General features: G+C 45.1%; 1 protein-coding gene across 3 annotated transcripts in view; it reads left to right on the top strand.

The window, feature by feature from the left end:
* Nucleotides 1–20,635, top strand: part of DPP4 (dipeptidyl peptidase 4) — a 100,137-nt gene that overhangs the window by 37,034 nt on the left and 42,468 nt on the right. For all 3 annotated transcript variants that reach the window (XR_008313485.1, XR_008313484.1, XM_053284918.1), the window contains exons 8-14: nt 7,175–7,295; nt 8,706–8,866; nt 10,547–10,650; nt 13,626–13,761; nt 13,923–13,967; nt 19,397–19,501; nt 19,839–19,906. Coding sequence is in view for 1 of the 3 variants with exons in the window: in XM_053284918.1 (XP_053140893.1) it covers nt 7,175–7,295; nt 8,706–8,866; nt 10,547–10,650; nt 13,626–13,761; nt 13,923–13,967; nt 19,397–19,501; nt 19,839–19,906 (740 nt within the window). In the remaining 2 variants the exon portion in view is untranslated. The remainder of the gene's footprint in view (nt 1–7,174; nt 7,296–8,705; nt 8,867–10,546; nt 10,651–13,625; nt 13,762–13,922; nt 13,968–19,396; nt 19,502–19,838; nt 19,907–20,635) is intronic.

Raw genomic sequence — 20,635 nt, 5'->3', positions numbered from 1 at the left:
ACCTTGTGGTAGCAAGCACGAATTGTCCCCTTTTCTAAGCAGGGTTTGCCTTAGTTTGCATTAGGATGTGTGGCTACATGTGAGCATGGTCTGCTATAATATATTCCCCTTAGGGGATGGGACCATAGCTCAGTTGTAGAGCACCCACTTTGCATGCAGAGGGTTCCAGGTTCAAACCCTGGCAACTCCAGGTAGGGCTGGGAAAGATTCCAGCCTGAAGCCTTGGAGAGCTACTGCCAGTCAGTGGGGCTATTCTCATGACCAACAAAAATTGGGCTAGCCTCTGCTAGCCAGATTTTTGTTGGTCGTCAGAACCACCGGGCTCGCAGCCGAGCCCGGTGGTTCTGGAGCGGCTAACCCGCTTGAGAGCCCCTGGCAAAAAGCAGGTTTGTGGATCGAGCGCTCCTGCAAACCTGCTTTTTGCGATCGTGAGTAGCTGCGGCGCGCCTTCGTGCCGCCCCTACTTATGAGTAGAACCCCAGCCGGGAGGCTTAAAAGCAGCTTCCCAGCTCAGGGGTCTCCCAAGTATGCCCTGCGCACTTGCGCAGGGCATACTGCGGCTTGTGGAGGCCACAAAGCCCCCGCTCCCCCCGCCGACTCCGTCTTGGAGCCGGCCACCGATCCAGCCACCCAGGGCTCCCTGCCCGCTCGTGAGCGGGGAGAGCGGGCTTATCCCGCTCTTCCCGCTCACCATCCGGTGAGCGGGAAGAGCAGGATAAGCCTGCTCTCCCCGCTCACGAGCAGGCAGGGAGCCCTGGGCGGCTGGATCAGTGGCCGGCTCCAAGACGGAGCCGGCGGGGGGTGGGGGGAGCGGGTGCTGCGTGGCCTCCACAAGCCCCAGTATGCCCTGCGCAAGTGCGCAGGGCATACTTGGGAGACCCCTGAGCTGGGAAGCTGCTTTTAAGCCTCCCGGCTGGGGTTCTACTCATAAGTAGGCGCGGCACGAAGGCGCGCCGCGGCTACTCACGATTGCAAAAAGCAGGTTTGCAGGAGCGCTCGCTCCACAAACCTGCTTTTTGCCAGGGGCTCTCGAGCGGGTTAGCCGCTCCAGAACCACCGGGCTCGGCTGCGAGCCCGGTGGTTCTGACGACCCAAGTAGACAATCCCAGTCCCAAGTAGACGATACTGAGCTAGATGGACCCATGGTCTGACTCAGTATAAGACAGCTTCCTATGTTCCTAGGGACCCATAATATGTTCACTAATTTTTCAGAGTTGTAGAGCTTTCCAGAGTGGTGGCAGCAGCTGCACACTTACTTTCTTTTCCAGCAAATTTTATTATTTTTTTATTATTGTAGTTTACACAGTCAGACAGGTGTTATTGACTTGTTTGTTTTATCAAGACATTGAGGTCATTCACACAATCAAAAACTGTGTTCTACCCAGGTTTGGGAACTGTGTGTACTCCCAATTTTTGATTGTGTGGAAGCAAGGTTAGAGGAAAACCTGGGTAGAAGTGATTGTGTGGAAGCAAGGTAGGAGAAAAAGCTACCCAGGTTTTCCTCTAACCTTGCTTCCACACAATCAAAAATTGGGAGTACACACAGTTCCCAAACCTGGGTAGAACACAGTTTTCAATTGTGTGAATGACCTCATTGAGGCGGGTCTCACAATCTGTGAGACCCGCTTTGGTAACAACTGCGGGGAGAGTGGGCTAAGCCCGCTCTCCCCGCAGACGAGCGGGCAGGGAGCCCTGGGCGGCCGGATCAGCCGCCCACACGGTTGCCAGCTCTGTGACGTGAGCTTAAGTGATGGACCTGGCGGGGGGGTGGGGGAATGGGGGCCACGCGCCCCCTGCAAGCCCCAGTATGCCCTACGCGAGCGTGCAGGGCATACTGGGGAGACCCCCGGAGCCAAGAGGCGGCTCTTCACCTCCCAGCCAGGGGTCTACTCTGAGTAGGCGTGGCGTGAAGGCACACCGCGGCTACTCACGATCCTAAAAAACAGGTTTGCAGGAGCGCTCGCTCTGCAAACCTGCTTTTTAGCAGGGGTTCTCGAGCGGGTTACCCGCTCAAGAACCACCGGGCTCGGCTACGAGCCCGGTGGTTCTTACGGTCAACAAAAATTGGGCTAGCCTCTGCTAGCCCGATTTTTGTTGATCGTGAGAATCGCCCCCTTGAGTCCTTCCCAAGGACCTGGGATGGCTGAATTTTATTGTCAATGTTGTTGCTGTTATTATTATAGATATCGTCACAGAATATAGGCTGTTCCTAGTAAAGTTGGTTTTTGTAATTGGCTGATGGTGATTTCTGTGGCCCCTATGGTGTTGAGGTGCTCTTCAAGGTCTTTTGGAATTGCACCTAGGGCGCCAATTACCACTGGGATTATTTTGGTCTTTTTCTGCCACAGCCTTTCAATTTCAATTTGTAGATCTCTGTATTTGGTGGTTTTTTTCTATTTCTTTTTCTTCTATTCTGCTATCCCCTGGTATTGCTATGTCGATTGTTTTGACTTGTTTTTCTTTCTTCTCAACTACAGTTATATCTGGTGTATTGTGTGGCAGATGTTTGTCTGTTTGTAGTCGGAAGTCCCATAATATTTTTGCATCTTCATTTTCTTCAACTTTTTCAATTGTATGGTCCCACCAATATTTGGCTACAGATAGCTTGTATTTTTTGCAGATGTTCCAGTGTATCATCCCTGCTACCTTGTCATGCCTTTGTTTGTAGTCAGTCTGTGCGATCTTTTTACAACAGCTGATTAGGTGGTCCACTGTTTCATCTGCTTCTTTACAAAGGCGGCACTTGCTGTTTGTGGTGGATTTTTCTACTTTTGCTCTTATTGCATTTGTTCTTAGTGCTTGTTCTTGTATTAAACCCTCTGTTTCTGTCTTCAAGTTGCCATTCTTAAGCCATTTCCAGGTCTTGGTGATGTTTGATTTTCCAGTTATATTGTGCAAATATTGACCATGCAGTGGCTTATTTTTCCATTTTTCTGCTCGGTTCTTGACTTGTTCTTTCTTGTAGGTCTGCTTTGTTTCATTGGGGTTTAATAGTTTCTCGTTATTGACCATCTGAAGTGCATCTTCTTCACTGTCCTTGATATATTCTTCAAGGCCTCTTTTCTCCTCCTCTACTGTTTGATGGACTTGCAGCATTCCTCTTCCACCTGAGCTGCAAGGGAGGTATAGCCTATCTACATCACTGCGGGGGTGCAGAGCATGATTGATGGTCATTCTTTTCCTGGTCTTACGGTCTAGCATCTCTAGCTCTGCCTGGGTCCAGTCTATTATTCCTGCAGTGTATCTGATAATAGGTATAGCCCAGGTGTTTATGGCTTGTATGGTGTTCCCGCCATTGAGTTTGGACTTTAGGATTTTTCTAACTCTCCTGATGTATTCACTTCCAATTTTTCTTTTAACTTCTGTGTGTGCGATGTTATCAGCCTGGAGTATGCCCAAGTATTTGTAATGTTCTTTCTCTTCCAGGTTTTGAATATATGGACAGTGTTTAGCAGTGATTCAATTTCTGATTGGGACTTTCCATACAACTTCACATTGTGCATGTACAGCAGATGGTTGATTTTACTTGATGTTTTAGATGTTTGGTATCTGAGACCTGTTTTGTTTAGTATTTGTGAAAGTGGAGTCATGGCGATTACAAACAACAGAGGGGATAGTGAGTCCCCTTGGAAAATACCTCTTCTAATGCTAACCTGTCGAAGTGTCTCGCCATTGATTGTTAACTGTGTACTCCACATGCTCATTGCTTTTTAAATAAATATTTGAATGTTTTTGCTGACACCAGTTGTTTCTAAACATTTTAGTATCCATGTGTGAGGCAATGAATCGAAGGCCTTCGTGTAGTCAATCCGTGCAACAGATTTGTCTTTCTTCTCTTGCAGTTTTCTAAAATCATTTTGTCAATCAGCAGCTGGTCTTTTGTGCCTCTGGTGTTCGGGCAATTTCCTTTCTGTTCAACTGGAAGCTGCTTTTTAGTTAATAAGTGTTGCATTACTTCATCTGCTGTTATTCCAGTAAATAATTTGACTATGGTTGGCGGGCAGGTTATCGGTCTATAATTACTTGGAACTGCACCTTTTGCTGGGTCTTTCATTGTGAGATGAGTTTTCCCAGTTGTTAACCATTGTTCAATATCACCTCCTTGCAAAATGTGATTGAACTGTTTTGATAGTTGTTTATGAAGGCTTGTTAGGTGTTTAAGCCAAAAGCCTGATGCAGTCCAATTTTTAATTTTCTTTGCTCTTTCATGCTCTTAAGTGTCCCACCGCTTAACCCAGGTTTTGGGTGCAGGAGTGCCCAAAAAGCGGGTTAAACAATCGCGTGTCAGTATGGTGTGGCATTGTCCGACACCAACTCACAAGTAGGACTTCCAGGCGCTGGGAGAACCCTGAACCACACCGCCCCAACCGGCTCTGTGACGGAGCCAGTAATCATCTGGGCAGTCGATCCACCCACCCAGGGAGGGCTTCCTGATCGTCTGCAGTGAGATCTGGTCAAACAGACATTCCTCGCAAACCCCATTTTGGTGCTTCACACTGCTTGTGTGAAGTGTCTCAGAGTGGAATAGGGGAATCCAGGGGAGAAGAATACCACATGCATATCAATCAGTGGTAAACATGAAAGACCATATTGGTGTCATTATTTTACCAGCTACAGCTGGTGCACCAACTGCGAGCCTACTTGGAGAAGTCAGACCTGACCTCAGTTACTCATGCTTTGGTAACATCCAGATTAGACTACTGCAATGCTCTTTACGTGGGGCTGCCCTTGAAGACATTTTGGAAGCTTCAGCTTGTTCTGAATGCTGCCGCAAGGATGCTCGTGGGTGCAAGTCACTTCATGAGTATTGCACCCATCCTGCATCAGCTTCATCGGCTACCAGTCCATTTCCAGGTTAGATTCAAGGTGCTGGTGTTGACCTTTAAAGCCCTATACAGCTTGGGGTCAGGGTATCTGTCGGACCATATTCGCCCATATGAACCTGCCAGGGCCCTCCGCTTGTCATCTCAGGTCCTGCTCATGGCCCCGCCACTAACAGAGACCTGATTGGTGGGGACTAGAGACAGGGCCTTTTCGACTGTGGCCCCTTGGCTTTCAAACATCCTCCTTGAAGAGCTTCGTCATGCTCCCTCTTTCAGTGTTTTTAAAAAACAACTACAAACACATCTTTTTAGAGAGGCTTTTTAATATTTCACCTGTTGCATGTATCTGAAAGGTTCTTTAGGTTTTAGTTTTTATAATTCTTAGTTTTTAGCTTTAAGAATTTAATTTGGAATTTTAAAAGCTAATTATGATTGTGGTTTTAGCTTGGTTTTTAACTTTAGCTTGGTTTTTAAGAAGCTAATTACTGCTTGAGCTTAATCTGGCTGAGTGGATCTTGTCCAACAAAGGCAAGGGTAATGTTATGTAGATGTGTTGCACATGTTGAATAGAGCTGGACTGGACTGGCTATCTTGAGAACAGGATGCCTCTATGTGTACAAGATAATACCTCTTCAGTTTTGATGTGCTCATTCCCCTGAGTCCTTGCCAGCTAAGTTGTTAATTCAGTACAGGTTGCGAAATGCATCAGTTATCTGTGTGATTGCCAAGGATTGCTCCATGGTAATCTCTTGTGAAAAGGAGGATTTCTTCCCTGATGAATTCACCTTTTGAAATGGAATCTGCTCACTGGTTACTGCCTTCCCTAGTGAAAGAGAGGGGTGGGGGTATCCCATTCAGACTTTGCTATTCTGACCTTGGGGCACGTTGCCCTATGCTTTGCTCATGCTGAGTGACCAGCTGCAGAACTTGCCAAACCCAGGCAAGTGAAAAATTAATGAGCCCATAAACTGCAACAAAATTGGGTGCTCTGGCAACAAGGGCTGGTCATGAGAACTGCCGGGATCACTCCCAATCCCAGCACTCCTCCCCGGGTAACCCAGGTTTCAGACCTGGGGATAAAAATGAGGTAGGAGGTTGTGTGGAAGTTTGGGCTGCTGATAGCCTGAGCTTCCCTAGAGCTGTCGGGGGAAGGAGCGGGGACAATTCATGCTTGCTACAACAAACTCTCCTCCCATCATCTCCATCCTGGGGCAATTATGGATTAAAATATGGCTGCTGCCAGGAGTTCCTGCTGCCTTTGACACATATGGAAGCTATTCAGGAGTACCCAGAATGTTGGGGGCAATATGCTAAAAATCATTGTAAACCGCTTAGAGAGCTCCGGCTATAAAGCGGTATATAAATGTAAGTGCTATTGCTATTGCTATTCTCACAATCACTGGAAAGCGGGCTAAGGGTTTCCAGTTATCATGGGTACCACTAGCCCGCTTTCCAGGTACCATGGCTACCACTGTGCTCACAGGCGAGCCCAGTGCTCTCAAGGCGGCTAGCCCGCCTAACTACCACTCCCCTACGATGAGGTTAACGGAGCGAGCGCACCATTAACCTTATCTTTTTGCTTGTGTTACACAGCAACACATGAGTAGACACAGCCTCCCGGGCTCAGGGGTCTCTCCAGAATGCCCCACTCACTCGCATGGGGCATCCTGGAACTTCTGGGGGCTTTGTGGCCCCCGATCCCTGCCACCCCTGCTGGCTCCATGATCGAGCCGGCAGTTGTGTGGGAAGCCGATCTGGAATGGTGTGCTGGAATGCAGACACTGGTATTGTTTATTCCAATAACTGCCCCAATCTAGCAAGGTCAGTCCATGCATGCAAAAACATCAGGCTTTTGCATACGTATCATAATCTTGCAAGTAAACAAAAATCTTGCATCCATCATCTGGGGACACATACAAAATGTTCCTACATTCCACATGCTCTGCCAAATGTATTATTCGCTCTGACAGGATTAATGGTTTAGGGGAGGGAGATGTAAATTCAGGAACCCCATCCTACTCTGCTTCAAACTGGTTGTCAGAGTTTATGGTGCTGGTTAACTGTTCAACGGGGAGAAAGTGGGATGATTTGTGTGTGTGATGGGAAGAACCTTCTATGCAGTAGCCAGCACACACAGAACATGTTTGATTTGGGGTCAATGGGTATCATCCAAACTAAGTTAGTCATGACTAAGTTCCATTGAAATTAACAGAACTGACTTGATTTCATGGATGCTTAGTCTGAATGCTACCCAGTATATCCAGAAGTTTGTCAGATGAAAGAAAAAGTCACTATATAAAATATAGCCACTACATAGCTTGCATGATCTGACTGTGCTTTGTTTATGACAGGCCTATGTTTGGCAGAACAATGTTTATGTGAAAGAAACACCACATGCCGCCATTTTACAGATCACCAAAAATGGAGAAGAAAACAAAATTTTTAATGGATTAGCAGACTGGGTTTACGAAGGTAACTGTCAAAATAAAAATAAATCATACTACCACCCACTATAGAATTTAGCTATTTACTATAGTCTTATTAAAGAACTTCAATAGCTCTGATGCATTCGCCAAGTTTAACGCACGCAGGGATTCCTCACTCCCGTCTGTCAGCAGGGGACTGTTCCAAGCATGACATAAAGTAGGGAGTCTCCATATAGATGCAGAGCCTTTCACTTCATAGAAGAGATTAGAAAGCCCCTGTATGTTCAAAGCTCTGGCATGCTCCCAAAGTGTTTGGGTTGTGAAATATAAGATGGAAAGATGAAACCTCCTCAGATAATATTAAATTAAAGTGAATAATTTATTGTTTTGTTTATTTATTTATTACATTTATATCCTGCCTGTCTTGCACCACGGAATTCAAGCGGGTATACATGGCCTACCGAGTGGTCATCCATCCAGGCATTGACCAGACCTCCTTAGCTTCAGCCATTTGGGTGCATCATGTCCCTACTGTCATGTTTTGGAACCAATTGTCGCTGTGCATACATGTCGGCTGGCCTCCCTAAAAACCCCTCCTCTTAAATGAGGTTAATGGAGCGAGCTCTCCTTTAACCTTATTTGTTTGATTGAGTGTCAGCTGCGGCTACTTGCAGCCGTGGCTGACACACTCGGGGTAGAGGGATAGCAGAGAGGGGACCCCAGGAAGGCAATTCGCACTTGCGGAATGCCTTCCTGGGGGCTGGGGCACCGTGCTGCATCACTCCCCGACTCCCAGAGCTTCTGAGAAAGCTGTGGCTGGGCACGGAAGCGTCCAACCGAAGCAGCCGGACCTCTGGGTGGCCATTCCGGCCGCCCAGCAGCAAGGGACTGCTAGTGTGCGGGGAGAGTGGACTGAACCCCATGAGGTTCTACACATTGGACATGTGTAGAGCCTCCCTGTCTGCTCACGTATAAGTGAGGAGTGGGAGGTCTGAACAAAGTGCAGCAGATGAGTGGGGTTACTGAAGGCTCCTCTTTCCATATCTTCTCTCCCAACAGATTGTCCTCTGATGTCACTTTTCTCTCAGCTGATCTCCAGTGCTGGAAGTGAATGTAGCTGAGAGAAAAAGTGTCTGGGGGAGGGGCTGTATTCTTGTATAATGACTTGGAGTTTTACTGTCCAATGTGAAGTTAGAATGCTAGAATTTGTTCTTGTTATTAAAGTCGGACTTTTGAAGTACAGTATTTTCATTAAAAGGAAAGGGTTTTTGTTGCTTTATTTCTAATATTGTAGCAGTTGTTTTATTTCTGATATTGTAGCAGGGCATATAATTGGAATGTTAGTAGCTACACTTCCATGTGAAACTATGTAGAAATTTAATAAGAACCCTGTTTCAGATACAGAAGCCAACTTAGCAACTCTTGCTTCAAAAGAACACATTTGCATCTCTTTCAGAGGAAATGTTTGGCACCCATGCTGCTCTGTGGTGGTCTCCAAATGGCAATTTTTTAGCATATGCAGAGATTAATGATACTGAAGTTCCTGTTATAGAATATTCGTTTTACTCCGAAGATTTGCTGCAGTATCCAAAGACCATTAGAATCCCATATCCTAAGGTCTGTGTTATTTATTAAACATAGTTGTTGAGCAGTTTGATTAAGAGAATAGTCACATTTAATCAGTTGCTGCTAACGAAAATATTGTCTGTCTCTCCTCAACAGCTTGCTGTGATTACTGTGACTTAAGTCAATAGCATCTGGCAGCATTCAAGTATTCTATTATCTCTAGGGAAACAGAAAATAAGTGTGATTTAAGGCTTTGGAATTTTTAAATTTCTGAAATAGTGCATTGATCAGGAACAAAGTGGGGGAAATGGCTTTGTTAAGTGCAACACTTTATTGGGGTTACATCTGCATACAATGTGGCAAATATGTATGATCAGTGGAACAAATAACATGTCATTTTCTCCATTGGGTCCCATGCCATCCATCCTCCTCGATAAGTGAAGAACTGAGAGTTTTTGGAAAGTAAAGTTGATAAGATGCGTGCAAATCTAGATCTATGCCATGTTGTCCTGTTTGTTTCTCAGAATGGAATAACTGAAAGGCTTGCTATGACAAAAGGTTCTTTCTGGATCTCAGATGATTCAGCAAAATTAGCTGCTGCATAAAAGCAGTTCTGAGTGCATGAAGTGGCCCCGACTTGTTTACAGTTGCCCAGTGCAGATAACACATTGAGGCTAGTCTCATGATCAGTGAGACCCGCCGAAAGGAGGTCTGTGGGGAGAGCGGGCTTAGCCCGCTCTCCCCGCAGACGATCAAGGCTGCTGCCTTGATCTTCCTCAGCCCTGGGTGGCCAGATTGGCCACCCACACGACTGCCGGCTCCATCATGGAGCCTGCGGGGATCGGGGGCCGTGTGGCCCCAAGAATTTCCAGGATGTCCCGCGCGAGTGTGTGGGGCATGCTGGAGAGACTCCCGAGCTGGGGAGGCTGCTTGCAGCCTCCTGGTGGGCGTCTCCTCATGAGTTGCTGCAGCGCAGAGCCATGGCGCGGCAATACATGATCGCGCTTACTCCATTAACCTCGTTTTAAGTGAGGGCTACTTAAGCGGGTTTCCCACTTTGAGGAAACTGGGCTCACTTGCGCAACCAGTGGTTCTCATGCTCACCCAAAAGCGGGCTAGGCTCCCTTAGCCCGCTTTTGGCCAATCGTGAGAATCTCCTCCATGTGTGAGGAGGATGGGCTTGACCCGCTTTCCCCACCAAACCCCTCCCAGCTCTACATACCAGTGGTGTGTAGAGCCTCCACAGTTACCACAGACCAATGTTTCTTCCAACAGCGGTTTACAAGTCCACCTGCTTTCCATTTCTGGTTTGGATGTAATTACTGATTTGCTATAGCCATAGCTATATATAGCTATGCCGTAGCTATGCCGTAGCTATGCCGTAGCCATAGTTTGTCCAATGAAGATTTTACAGTAAACTGTGGAGGATCACTAAAGTAACTTGAGCTAGAGATTGGGGCAAGTGGAGCACTTGCTCCACTAACCTTATTTAAAGGGTGGGCTACTTTGGTAGGCTAACTACCAGAGAACCACCGGGCTCACCCACAAAGCCAGTGGTTCTCATGATGGGGGAAACCAGGCTGGGCTCCTCTAACCTGGTTTTCCCCCATTGTGAGAATAGTCTCACAGTTTTGAATAACTGCTCTTGTTTTGAAAGCTATTGTGCTCTAAAAATAAGCTCTGCATAATGTACACTTTTCAGTATGCTGTATAAAATATCTTTCATCCTAGGCAGGTGCTACAAATCCAACTATAAAACTGTTTGTTTTGAATACTCAATCACTTTCCAGCATCAGTATCACTGAAATTGTTGCACCACCTAGCATATTTTCAGGGTAAGTAAAAATATTATTATTATTATATGTGTGAGAATGTTGTAGATGGGCAGACTTAAGGCTTTTGTGATCTAATTTGCTTTTGTGCTAGAACTCAAGAGATCCACCAGTTTGAGCCTGGTGCAAAATAATGATCCAAAGGGTAGTAACCTAATCCTGCATATGAACTATACACTGAGATTACTTGTATGTACCCAATCTTATCTTCTGCCCACGTTTTTATAGCTTACGCCTTCATATCACTGAATAGCAGTGAAACACTTCCTGGGGAAAACTGGATATACAGTAGGTCTGAAGAAGAAACACTGAATGCCCTCCTAATTTATAGCTCTTTTTTTTTTTTTTTTTTGTAGAGGGTGGATTTATGACATGCAAGTCATCTTTTCAAAACCTAGAGCTAGAATTATCCTCCATTAATGTATTAATACTATAGCAAATGTCAAACAAATTATGATTCTGTAATTTCTTATAGTTATGCTATTATTTTGACACAAGAGTTTCCCTATAAATAGGGATTTGCTATAATTGGAATTTCAGCTTATATATTTCAGCTAGCTGAAATAAAACTGTACCTCTGCTTAAGATTCTTTATGGCTACGTTCCACAAAACACTTAAGCTGGCATTTAAATGTGTGAGGAGGAAAACATAACCTTTTTAGCATGCTGTTTTGATTGTGTGAATGTTCATTAACCGTTAATAATCCATATTATAAATGTTTATTATGATAATACACCCTAATATTGGAGATGGGATGTTTAAGAGTTGCAGCCTGAATGATACCGTGTTTCCACGAAAATAAGACAGTGTCTTATATTAATTTTAGCCCCAAAAAATGCACTAGGGCAATTAGCGGTACATCAGAAATTACTGCTAGGTCTTACTTTCGGGAAACAGGGTAGTAGTTTAATACTAAACTAGGGAGAACCTTTTACCATTACTGCGGTATGAATTACTCCACTCCTGGGCTCTCTGTTTCCCCTACAGAAGGATGGTTTGTGCATGTGGGTTGAATGATTAGATGTACTGAATGATCTTTCTTCATTTTTTACAGGTGAACTCTGTAAATATTTAGAAATGAAGACAGTGCTCCTCTTCCAAAGCCCTTTGGGCACACTATAGTACATGTGGGCTTCCCCATTCATTTCTGGGTAGTAAACATCCATTTGCATGTTAAATGACTCAATGCATCCTTCTGCACATTAAACTGGCCCCACTGTTGAAATGAATGGGGAAGCCCACATTCATTGAAGGCAGGTGAGCATTCTCGAGAGCAGGTGAGAGAGTGCTCAGGGACAGAGGCGCGTATCTAGGGAAAATAGCGCCTAGGGCAAACACTGAAATTGCGCCCCCTGTACAAGCATCTGACACCCATCTTTCAGATAACTTTACCATAATATCAGCTGAAAAATACAAGTCAAGCTCGTTAATCTTTTAATATTTCAAAAACTATTTAGCAGTGGACTTAGCCAGACCAAAAAATGCTGGAAAACTACAAATTTCAGTATGTGGGGGCTCATGAAATACCCAAATACTATGTGGAGGTGTACTTGGAAAACTAAACAGAAGTGCCTGTCTAATTCTCTACTATGCATTGTAGCATCACCATTACGTGAGTCTTAAAAATCAATGGAGAATTTGACTTTTCCCAGATACTCTGAAAATAATTAAAGGATATGCAGAGTAAACTGTGTCACTGCTTGGAATATATTCTAGTCTTTCAGAAAGACAGTTAAAATGAGAGAAAGAGAGCAAGAAACTCCCAGTAGGCCTTAATATTAAGGGTTTCACACTGATTCAAAGATAAACTCACCATTAATAGCCATATTAGCAAGACATCACATTTAACTCACTTATCACAAGAAGCAAAGTAAGAGCAAATGAATACAATCCTAGCTCTTAAGCGTCAGCTCAGTATTCACAAGCCCTGATTCTCTGTACATAGTGCCAATCTGAATATGTGCACAGTGTCATATTATATATTTATTATTATTATTTTTACCCGTAGCCCCTTTGGGGGGCTTCCTAAAGGCTGGGGTTTTTTTTTTTTTTTGCAAAGATTCCCCCTCAGCCTGCTGGACTCTAGGGCCTCGCAGGGACCATTTGAGCATGTGCAGTGGCCGTTTTTAAAAATAAACTTTTTTTTTTAAAGGCCACTGAAAACAAAATGGCCACCGTGCATGCTCAAATGGCCTCTGCAAAGCCTGGCATGACCTAGAGCCCCACAGAGGCCATTTGAGCATGCACGGTGGCCATTTTGTTTTTGGCAGCCTTTTTTTTAAAAAAAATTAATTTTACAAAATGGCGCCCCCTTCAAGTGGCGCCTGGGGCACGTGCCCTGCCTGCCCTGCCCCTAGATACGCCCCTGCTCAGGGAGAGTGAGAGAGAGCGCAGCTATTCTGATGATCAGCAAAAATCGGGCTAGCCTCCGCTAGCCCGATTTTTGCTGAGTAGCCCACCCCTTAGCCCGGATTTGCAGAGTGAGCACTCCACAAACCAGGGCAATCTGCTCGTGAGTAGCTGTGGTGTGGCTACTCGCGAGTAGACCCCCGACCAGGAGGCGAAAAGCCACCTCCCGGCTCTGGGGGTCTCCCCAGTATGCCCTGTGCGCTCGCAGGAGAAAAAGCTACCCAGGTTTTCCTGTAACCTTGCTTCCACACAATCAAAAATTGGGAGTACACACAGTTCCCAAACCCAGGTAGAACACAGTTTTCGATTGTGTGAATGACCTCATAGTCTATTTAGGATTGTGGCTAGAATCTAGTATTCCTTGTTCTAGGAAGTAAATGAAATCACAGCAATATCAGAAGGCAATATAACATAACAAGCAATATAATATAGCAATATAATATAACAATTGCTATAGTACTTTGAATGTTTAGTGAAATAGAAATTGTGGCCCTGATGTTTTAGAATTTCAAACTTGTATACATCTCTGTGTGGAGATAAATTCCTAGCATCCTCTGTTTACTTCCAGGGATCACTACCTGAGTGTTGTAACATGGGTGACCAATGAGAGAATTTGCCTGCAATGGCTCAAAAGGATACAGAATTATTCGGTTCTTGCAATCTGCGACTACTCAGAAGGAAACAGAACATGGCTATGTCCAAAGGTATTAAAGGGGGCCTTAACCACTGCATATTAAGCAATCCCTGATGAAGACAATTCTGTAAATACAGTATGTATGTTAGAACCGGGCAGCAGAATAGCAGATTGATTGATGGAAATCTATTAAAACAGCAATCCCCCCACTCTGCTCTCTTTCTCCTCTAGGAAAAAGAACGGACTGAAGAAAGTAGCACTGGTTGGATTGGCAGAGTAAGTATTGCTTTTAATAAGGCCCACACTGCATATTAGGCTACAGCCATGTGTAACCTTAGACCCACGTTATCCCTTCTCCATTGTAAAGCACTACCTGGGTGCTTTCCAGACTGCGCTAGAAGAAGTGGTGTAGAATCCTACGGTTAACCCTAATGTTTTGAAGCTAGTTAGAGTTAGCTGTGTCAGGTTTACACCACTGAGTCTTTGAGGGGAGAAAGTAGAAAGGAGGAGGAAAAGCAGCTTTGGTTTCTCATATCCAAATCCTGCACTTATCACACCACACTATCATTCTTCTTCATACACTTTTAAAGAACAAAAATATAGGTGGACACCTGAGGCACTTTGAAATGTATCTCACAACAATGTTGCTATGTTTTAATTTTGTAATTTTAAAACTACCAAACAAGATAGACTGTTTTCAGACCTTCCCTGCCTCTTTTGTCCCTGGCGAACTCCCTTCATAACTGAGGAAAGAGGTACCTTTTAAAGTGACGATTTTCTATATTTAGCAGGGGGAGAACAACTGGCTCTTTCCATCCCCAGCATAGTATCCCTCCAGTGACTGTTGCTGGTGTCTGTCTTGAAAAGTGGGAAATAAATATTTGTTGTAGTAGTTGTAGTTTTGTATCTTAACATAACCAGTGGCTCAGGTTACCCTAATTGCCCAAGCATTCAAATTTTGATAATAGGCCACGTTCACATAACTGGAACAATAAAGGTTAAAGAGTCAACCACAATTGGTGAGCCCTGTGTGCTCCTGCGTTGTGCGAACCCAGAATTTCTAGGCAATCCTGGTTAAATCACTGAGGTTAACCAGCATTAAACTGGGATATATAACCAATTAATTGGTCAACTGCCGTGATTTAAGTATGTTTGCCTAGAAAATCTGAGTTCTCATCACATGCTCCACAAGAACATGCAGGGCCCATCAGTCACAGTTAACTCTTTAACAACTATCATTCTGGTCGTGTGAATGCAGTCATAGCTAGCCATCAAGAGCTTGTGTGCACTTTTATTAAGCTCCTGACCATCCATCATGTACAAGATTAGGCAAAACCATCACAATAAACCCTTTCACAATAATGAAGACAACTAAATGTGTCACATTTCTGCCACTGTTGCTCTAATTATAAGAGTTGCCAAGTCTGTGGCCCTCAGTGTTTGTATTCTCTTTACATAGGAAAAAATGAGAAAGTATATAGCTACATAGGTCACTACTTTATCCTTCTGCGCACTTTCAGTGTCTTAAAAAAAATTAAAAGAGCTTACAAGAAATAAAGTGAGGAAGGAAGCAGCAGGAATACAAATCTATCCTAAAAAGATGGGATACAATCCCACCTGCTGTCAAACTTGATGAAGAAGGGAAGACCTTATTTCTAACACATTTTATTTTTCCACCATAAAGTCTCAGTAAGCAATGTGATGAGCTGACTACATATGTTGTGAACAGTTATGCAAAAGGAAAGTGAAAAACTAACTCTGTGTGTGGGGGGGGGCACATGTGTATACATACTATACATTAGTAGGATTATTCTTTTTCGTTTTGTTAAATGATAGGATTATTCTTTTTTGTTCTGTTGTTGGAAATATCCCTATTGTAGAAATTCAGCAGAAGATATTCAGGGATGATGTGGAGACTGTTATGGATTGTGCTGGGAGAAGGGGTATGTTCAGGACACATAACTGCCCTGAGCCACTTTAGGAAGGGTGGTATATAAATCAAATTAATTAATTAAAAATAAGTCATCTCCACACATGGAAGATTATGCTAGTGCCATCTCTGAATGTCTACAGTTCCAAAGCTTTTGTTGTAAACCATGAGGCTATTCACACAATGGGATGAAACCGAGCTAGTGGAGGCTAGCCTGTTTTCGTCCTATCATGTGAACGAGCCTGGTGGTTCCTAAGCGGGTAACCCGCCTAGCTACCCCACCCTTAAACCAGGTTTGCGGAGCAAGCGCTCCACAAACCTGGTTTTAAAAATCATGAGTAGCCATGGCGCGGCTCTGCGACATGGCTACTCATGAGGAGACCCCCAGAGGGGAGGCAAAAAGCCGCCCCCCAGCTCCGGGGGTCTCGCCAGCATGCCCTGCACACTCGAGTTCAAATCCCCATTCAGCCATGATGCTTGCTGGGTGACTCTGGGTCAGTCACTTCTCTCTCAGCCTAGCCTACTTCACAGGGTTGTTGTGAGGAGAAACCTAATTATGTAGTACACCGCTCTGGGCTCCTTGGAGGAAGAGCGGGATATAAATGTAATAAATAAATAAATATCAGTTCAGAGTCTGCAAACAATCCAGTTAGGATTTGGTGGATTAGAGAATGTGATTAAAAGGGACAACTTGTTTGATGTATGAATAGTAGCTCTTTGGCTCTCTGGAGGTGGGGATGGGTGCGTTAGTTACACGTTTCCAGCGCAGCAATATTACTTAAGTTATTTATCTAGCTATGTATTATTTGTGTTTAAATATTTTTGTCTCTTTGCACTCATTTGATTCATAGTCTGTGCACACAAACTATTAGGTCAGCCTTTTGTGGGATCAAATACAGCAGAAAAGGCTCTCCACTAGAGGGAAGTGAGACATAAAGATGCAGTTCTCCTACTAAGCCACTTCCATCTCAAGAATGGGATATTCAAAGCTTCCATGCAGGTTCCTCCGAGCGCGATCTTCTTCTGGGTACGCATGCTGCAGCAGCAGGAGCGTAGCGAGATTCCCGAGGACCCAGGGACAGAATCATTGTAGGGCCCCCATACTGCATGTGCAAAGCACACACACACCCCAAGCCATGTCCCCTGCGTCTGACATCAGACGCAAAGGGCAGGCAACAAACATCTCCCCGCCCCTGCCCTTGCCTTGTCACCCTTGACCTTGCCCTGTCGCCACTTCTTATCTTTGTTCCTGTGTGGCGGCGGGTACTGTGGCTAGGCCGGGACTCTTCTTTCTGGTCAGCCAGCATTCCCCCCCCCCAACCTTCATGGGCTGACCAAACTGTGCACTTGCACAGTTTGACTATGGATGTCACATGCCCGTGGCAGCGGCGCGAAGATAAGAAGCGGTGGCAGGGCAAGGGCGGGGCGGCAGGGCAAGGGTGGCAGCAGGACAGGGGCGGTCTGCTTGGGGGCCCTGTGGTGGACCCTGACCCTCTGGGCCCCAGGGACATTTGTCCCTGCTTGTCCAGTAGGCGCTACGCCCATGTGCAACAGGCTTCCATACTACTTGCTAGCATGATACAGCCCTTTGTACACACTAAGCAGGGACCTTGTGCAATTTTCACAGCACCATCTGAGAATAACCCATTCCTTTTCATTGCCACTTTTGTGGAGACACTGGGGAAAGGATGGATTCTTATATAGGAACGTAAGAAGCTGCCTTATACTGAGTCAGACCATTGGTCCATCTAGCTCAGTAGTATCTACACAGACTGGCCGTGGCTTCTCCAGAGTTACAGGCAGGAGTCTCTCCTAGCCTTATCTTGAAGATGCCGGGGTGGGATCTTGGAACTTTCTGCATGCAAGCAAGCAAGCAGATGCTCTTCCCAGAACGGTCCCCTCCCCTGAAGGGAATATCTTACAGTGCTCACATGTGTAGCCTCCCATTCAAATGCAAGACAGGGTGGACCCTGCTTAGCAAAGGGGGAAAATCATGCTTGCTACCACAAGACCAGCTCTCCTTCCATAGACCAGCTCTCCTCCCATCTTCTTAGAATACAAGAGCTGACCTGCAGGTAGAACTACAACAAACATGTAAGATTGCTGCTTGGTATGTGTGTAGAAGGTAACATCATGCTAGGAAGTAGCATGGAAGCCTGCAGCAGTATTTGCATGGGGATTAAGATCACACTTGGAACTTGCATGAAAGCTTCAAATATCCTGCACTTTATCATATGAAAGTGGCCTTTGTCACTTGGAAATTATCTTACAGAAACACAGACAGGTTAACAAACTATTATTTATAGACAAAGTGGACTTTTGCTGATAGATTTTTGTGACAGAAAATATGTCTAATTTTTATTTAATCCAACATTTTTGTGCTGGATTAAATAAAATAATAGAGATAACAAAGATATCTCTAGTAGGTTCTTCTTCTTTGTCCTCTAGTAAGGACTTCTTCACAACATATTTTGCATATTTATCTAGCCATTGCATACAGTACATTAACCAGCCAGGGCTCTGGACCTTTTGAATAAATAATCCCAGAAATCATATAACTGGAAACAAAATGGCCAGTTTCAAGGCAGTACTGTCTACCCACCAACTCTCCTCTCCCACCTCAGCCTACTCAGTCTACAAGCAGATTAACCCCGAAGATTTAGCCTCTTTATGAAGTGACTTGGAAAAACCACTACCAGAAAGAGAGGTCATTCACACAATCAGGAACTGTGTTCTATCCAGTTTTGGGAGCTGTGTGTGCTTCTGATTTTTGATTTTGCGGAAGCCAGGTAGGAGGAAAACCTAGATTGACATGATTGTGTGGAAGCAAGGGAGGAAGAAAACCTGGGTAGCTTTTCCTTCTACCTTGCTTCCACACAATCACTGCTACCCAGGTTTTCCTCTTATATTGTTTCCACACAAATAAAAATTGGGAGTACACACAGCACCCAAACCTGCGTAGAACACAGTTTTTGATTGTGTGAATGACCTCAGAATCTTATTTGGGACATGAGGTTATAAATGTCCAGATGATAAAGTGTTTGCCCAGTTTTTGTTCTGTGTATTGTTTCACCTTTTTGTTCTCTGGACCAGGTCTCACGATCCGCGAGACCCAGTTTTGGGAAGTGAGTGGGAAGAGCCGGCTAAGCCCACTCTCCCCGCTCACGAGCGGGGAGGGAGCCCTGGATGCCCAGGTTCGCCGCCCACACAATGGCCGGCTCCGATACGGAGCTGGCGGGGGCTGGGAAGCTTGGGGGCCGCACGGACCCCAGAAGCCCCAGTATGCCCTGCGTGAGCGCGCAGGGCATACTGGGGAGACCCCCGAGCCGGGAGGCTGCTTTTAAGCCTCCCGGCTGGGGGTCTACTCACAAGTAGCCGCAGCGCGGAGCCGTGCCGTGGCTACTCATGAGCAGATAGCCCAGGTTTACAGAGCGCTAGCTCCGCAAACCTTGGCTAAGGGGTGGGCTACAGGAGTGGGTTAGCCGCTCCAGAACCACCAGGCTCTTCTTTTTCCTAGCCCAATTTTCCTAGCCTGATCTTTGTGATCATAAGAATAGCCCCTCTGTGTTCTTTCAGAACTGTAAGATTCCACTTGGGAAATCCAAATCTGATCTACAAAAAGTATAGGAGTTGTCTGTATTTTCCTGAGATTTTTGAAAGTAATAGAATCAACCCATGAAGCTGAATATTCAGCACATTGCCAAAGCTTAAAGTCACCATGATCTGTTGTAAATATTTGGTTATTTCTCCTCCCACCCCCCACCCCCCATCCCAGTTTCAGCCATCCGAACCTTACTTTGCACCTGACAATATTAGCTACTACAAAATAATCAGTGATGGAAATGGCTATAAGCACATCCACTACATTAACAGCACAAAAGTAAGTAATAAATATATAAATAAACCATTGCAGATTTATGCTATTGTGTCCTTCAGATTACATAATCACCTTTTAAGGTCATTCACACAATCAAAAACTGTTCTACTTGGGTTTGGGAGCTGTGTGTACTCTCAATTTTTGTTTGTGTGGAAGCGAGGTGGGGGGAAACCTGAGTAGAAGTGATTGTGTTGAAGCAAGGTAGGAGGAAATGCTACCCAGGTTTTCCTCCTATCTTGCTTAGACACAACCAAAAATTGGGAGCACAAACAGCTTCCAAATCTGGGTAGAATACAGTTTTTGATTGTGTGAATGACTATTTTGTCTGTCTATATTTTAGAACGTGATCCCTATTACATCTGGAAAATGGGAGGTAATCAGCTTATCTGCCCTAACTGATGCCTATATGTGAGTATCCACTGAACAATTTAAATTTTATAAATTTAAAATAAATTTTATCCATAGTTATTGCTGGAGAGCAATAAAATATAAAATACATTAAAATGTGTTAGCTGTGATGATTTCTCCCTTTGGAGCCAGAAACTGCTTTTGTCTTTTTACTCCCCTATATTTCAGTTTGCAAACTTTATATATGGGTAGTTCAGCTTTAGTGCACTGATGACTGCTTTGTGCTGTGGTTTTACACAGGCAATGGATGGAGCATTAACAAAAGAAAGGGATACCAGTTAGTGATCCCTTCCTCACAACCAGTGCGAAAGGGCTTCAATCTGCTGGGGAGGGAGCCTTAAAATGCTTACCTCCCCAGCAGGCAACCGAGGGGGCTCCTTCCTGGGTGAGCAGATTTCCCACCAAGACGATAGTTGGCTACTGCCGGCAGCGTGGAGAGTTGAGGGCTGGGATGCATCTTCCCATGCCAAGTGCATGGCTGCTGATTGTAGGGGTCCAGGCAGCAACACCACTGTCTCCTAGGCTGTCTGTCTGGGTCATCCCTGGTGCCTAAAGATAAAGGTGGAAAGTCCCCCTCCCCATTTGATAGCTACACAGAGGTCACTGGTGGTTTCACCTAGGGAACCATCTCACCAGCCATCACTAGACTGGGAGCATCCTGTGGGCTTGCGGTCTCCCTCCCTCGCCTTTCATTCTCATGCAAGATTTCCCCTCTTTTCTCTTTTCAGC

This window comes from Hemicordylus capensis, chromosome 1, assembly GCF_027244095.1.
Source record: "Hemicordylus capensis ecotype Gifberg chromosome 1, rHemCap1.1.pri, whole genome shotgun sequence".
Lineage (NCBI taxonomy): Eukaryota > Metazoa > Chordata > Lepidosauria > Squamata > Cordylidae > Hemicordylus > Hemicordylus capensis.
Note: the sequence above shows the minus strand (reverse complement) of the source record. Positions and strands in the feature narration are given on the sequence as shown.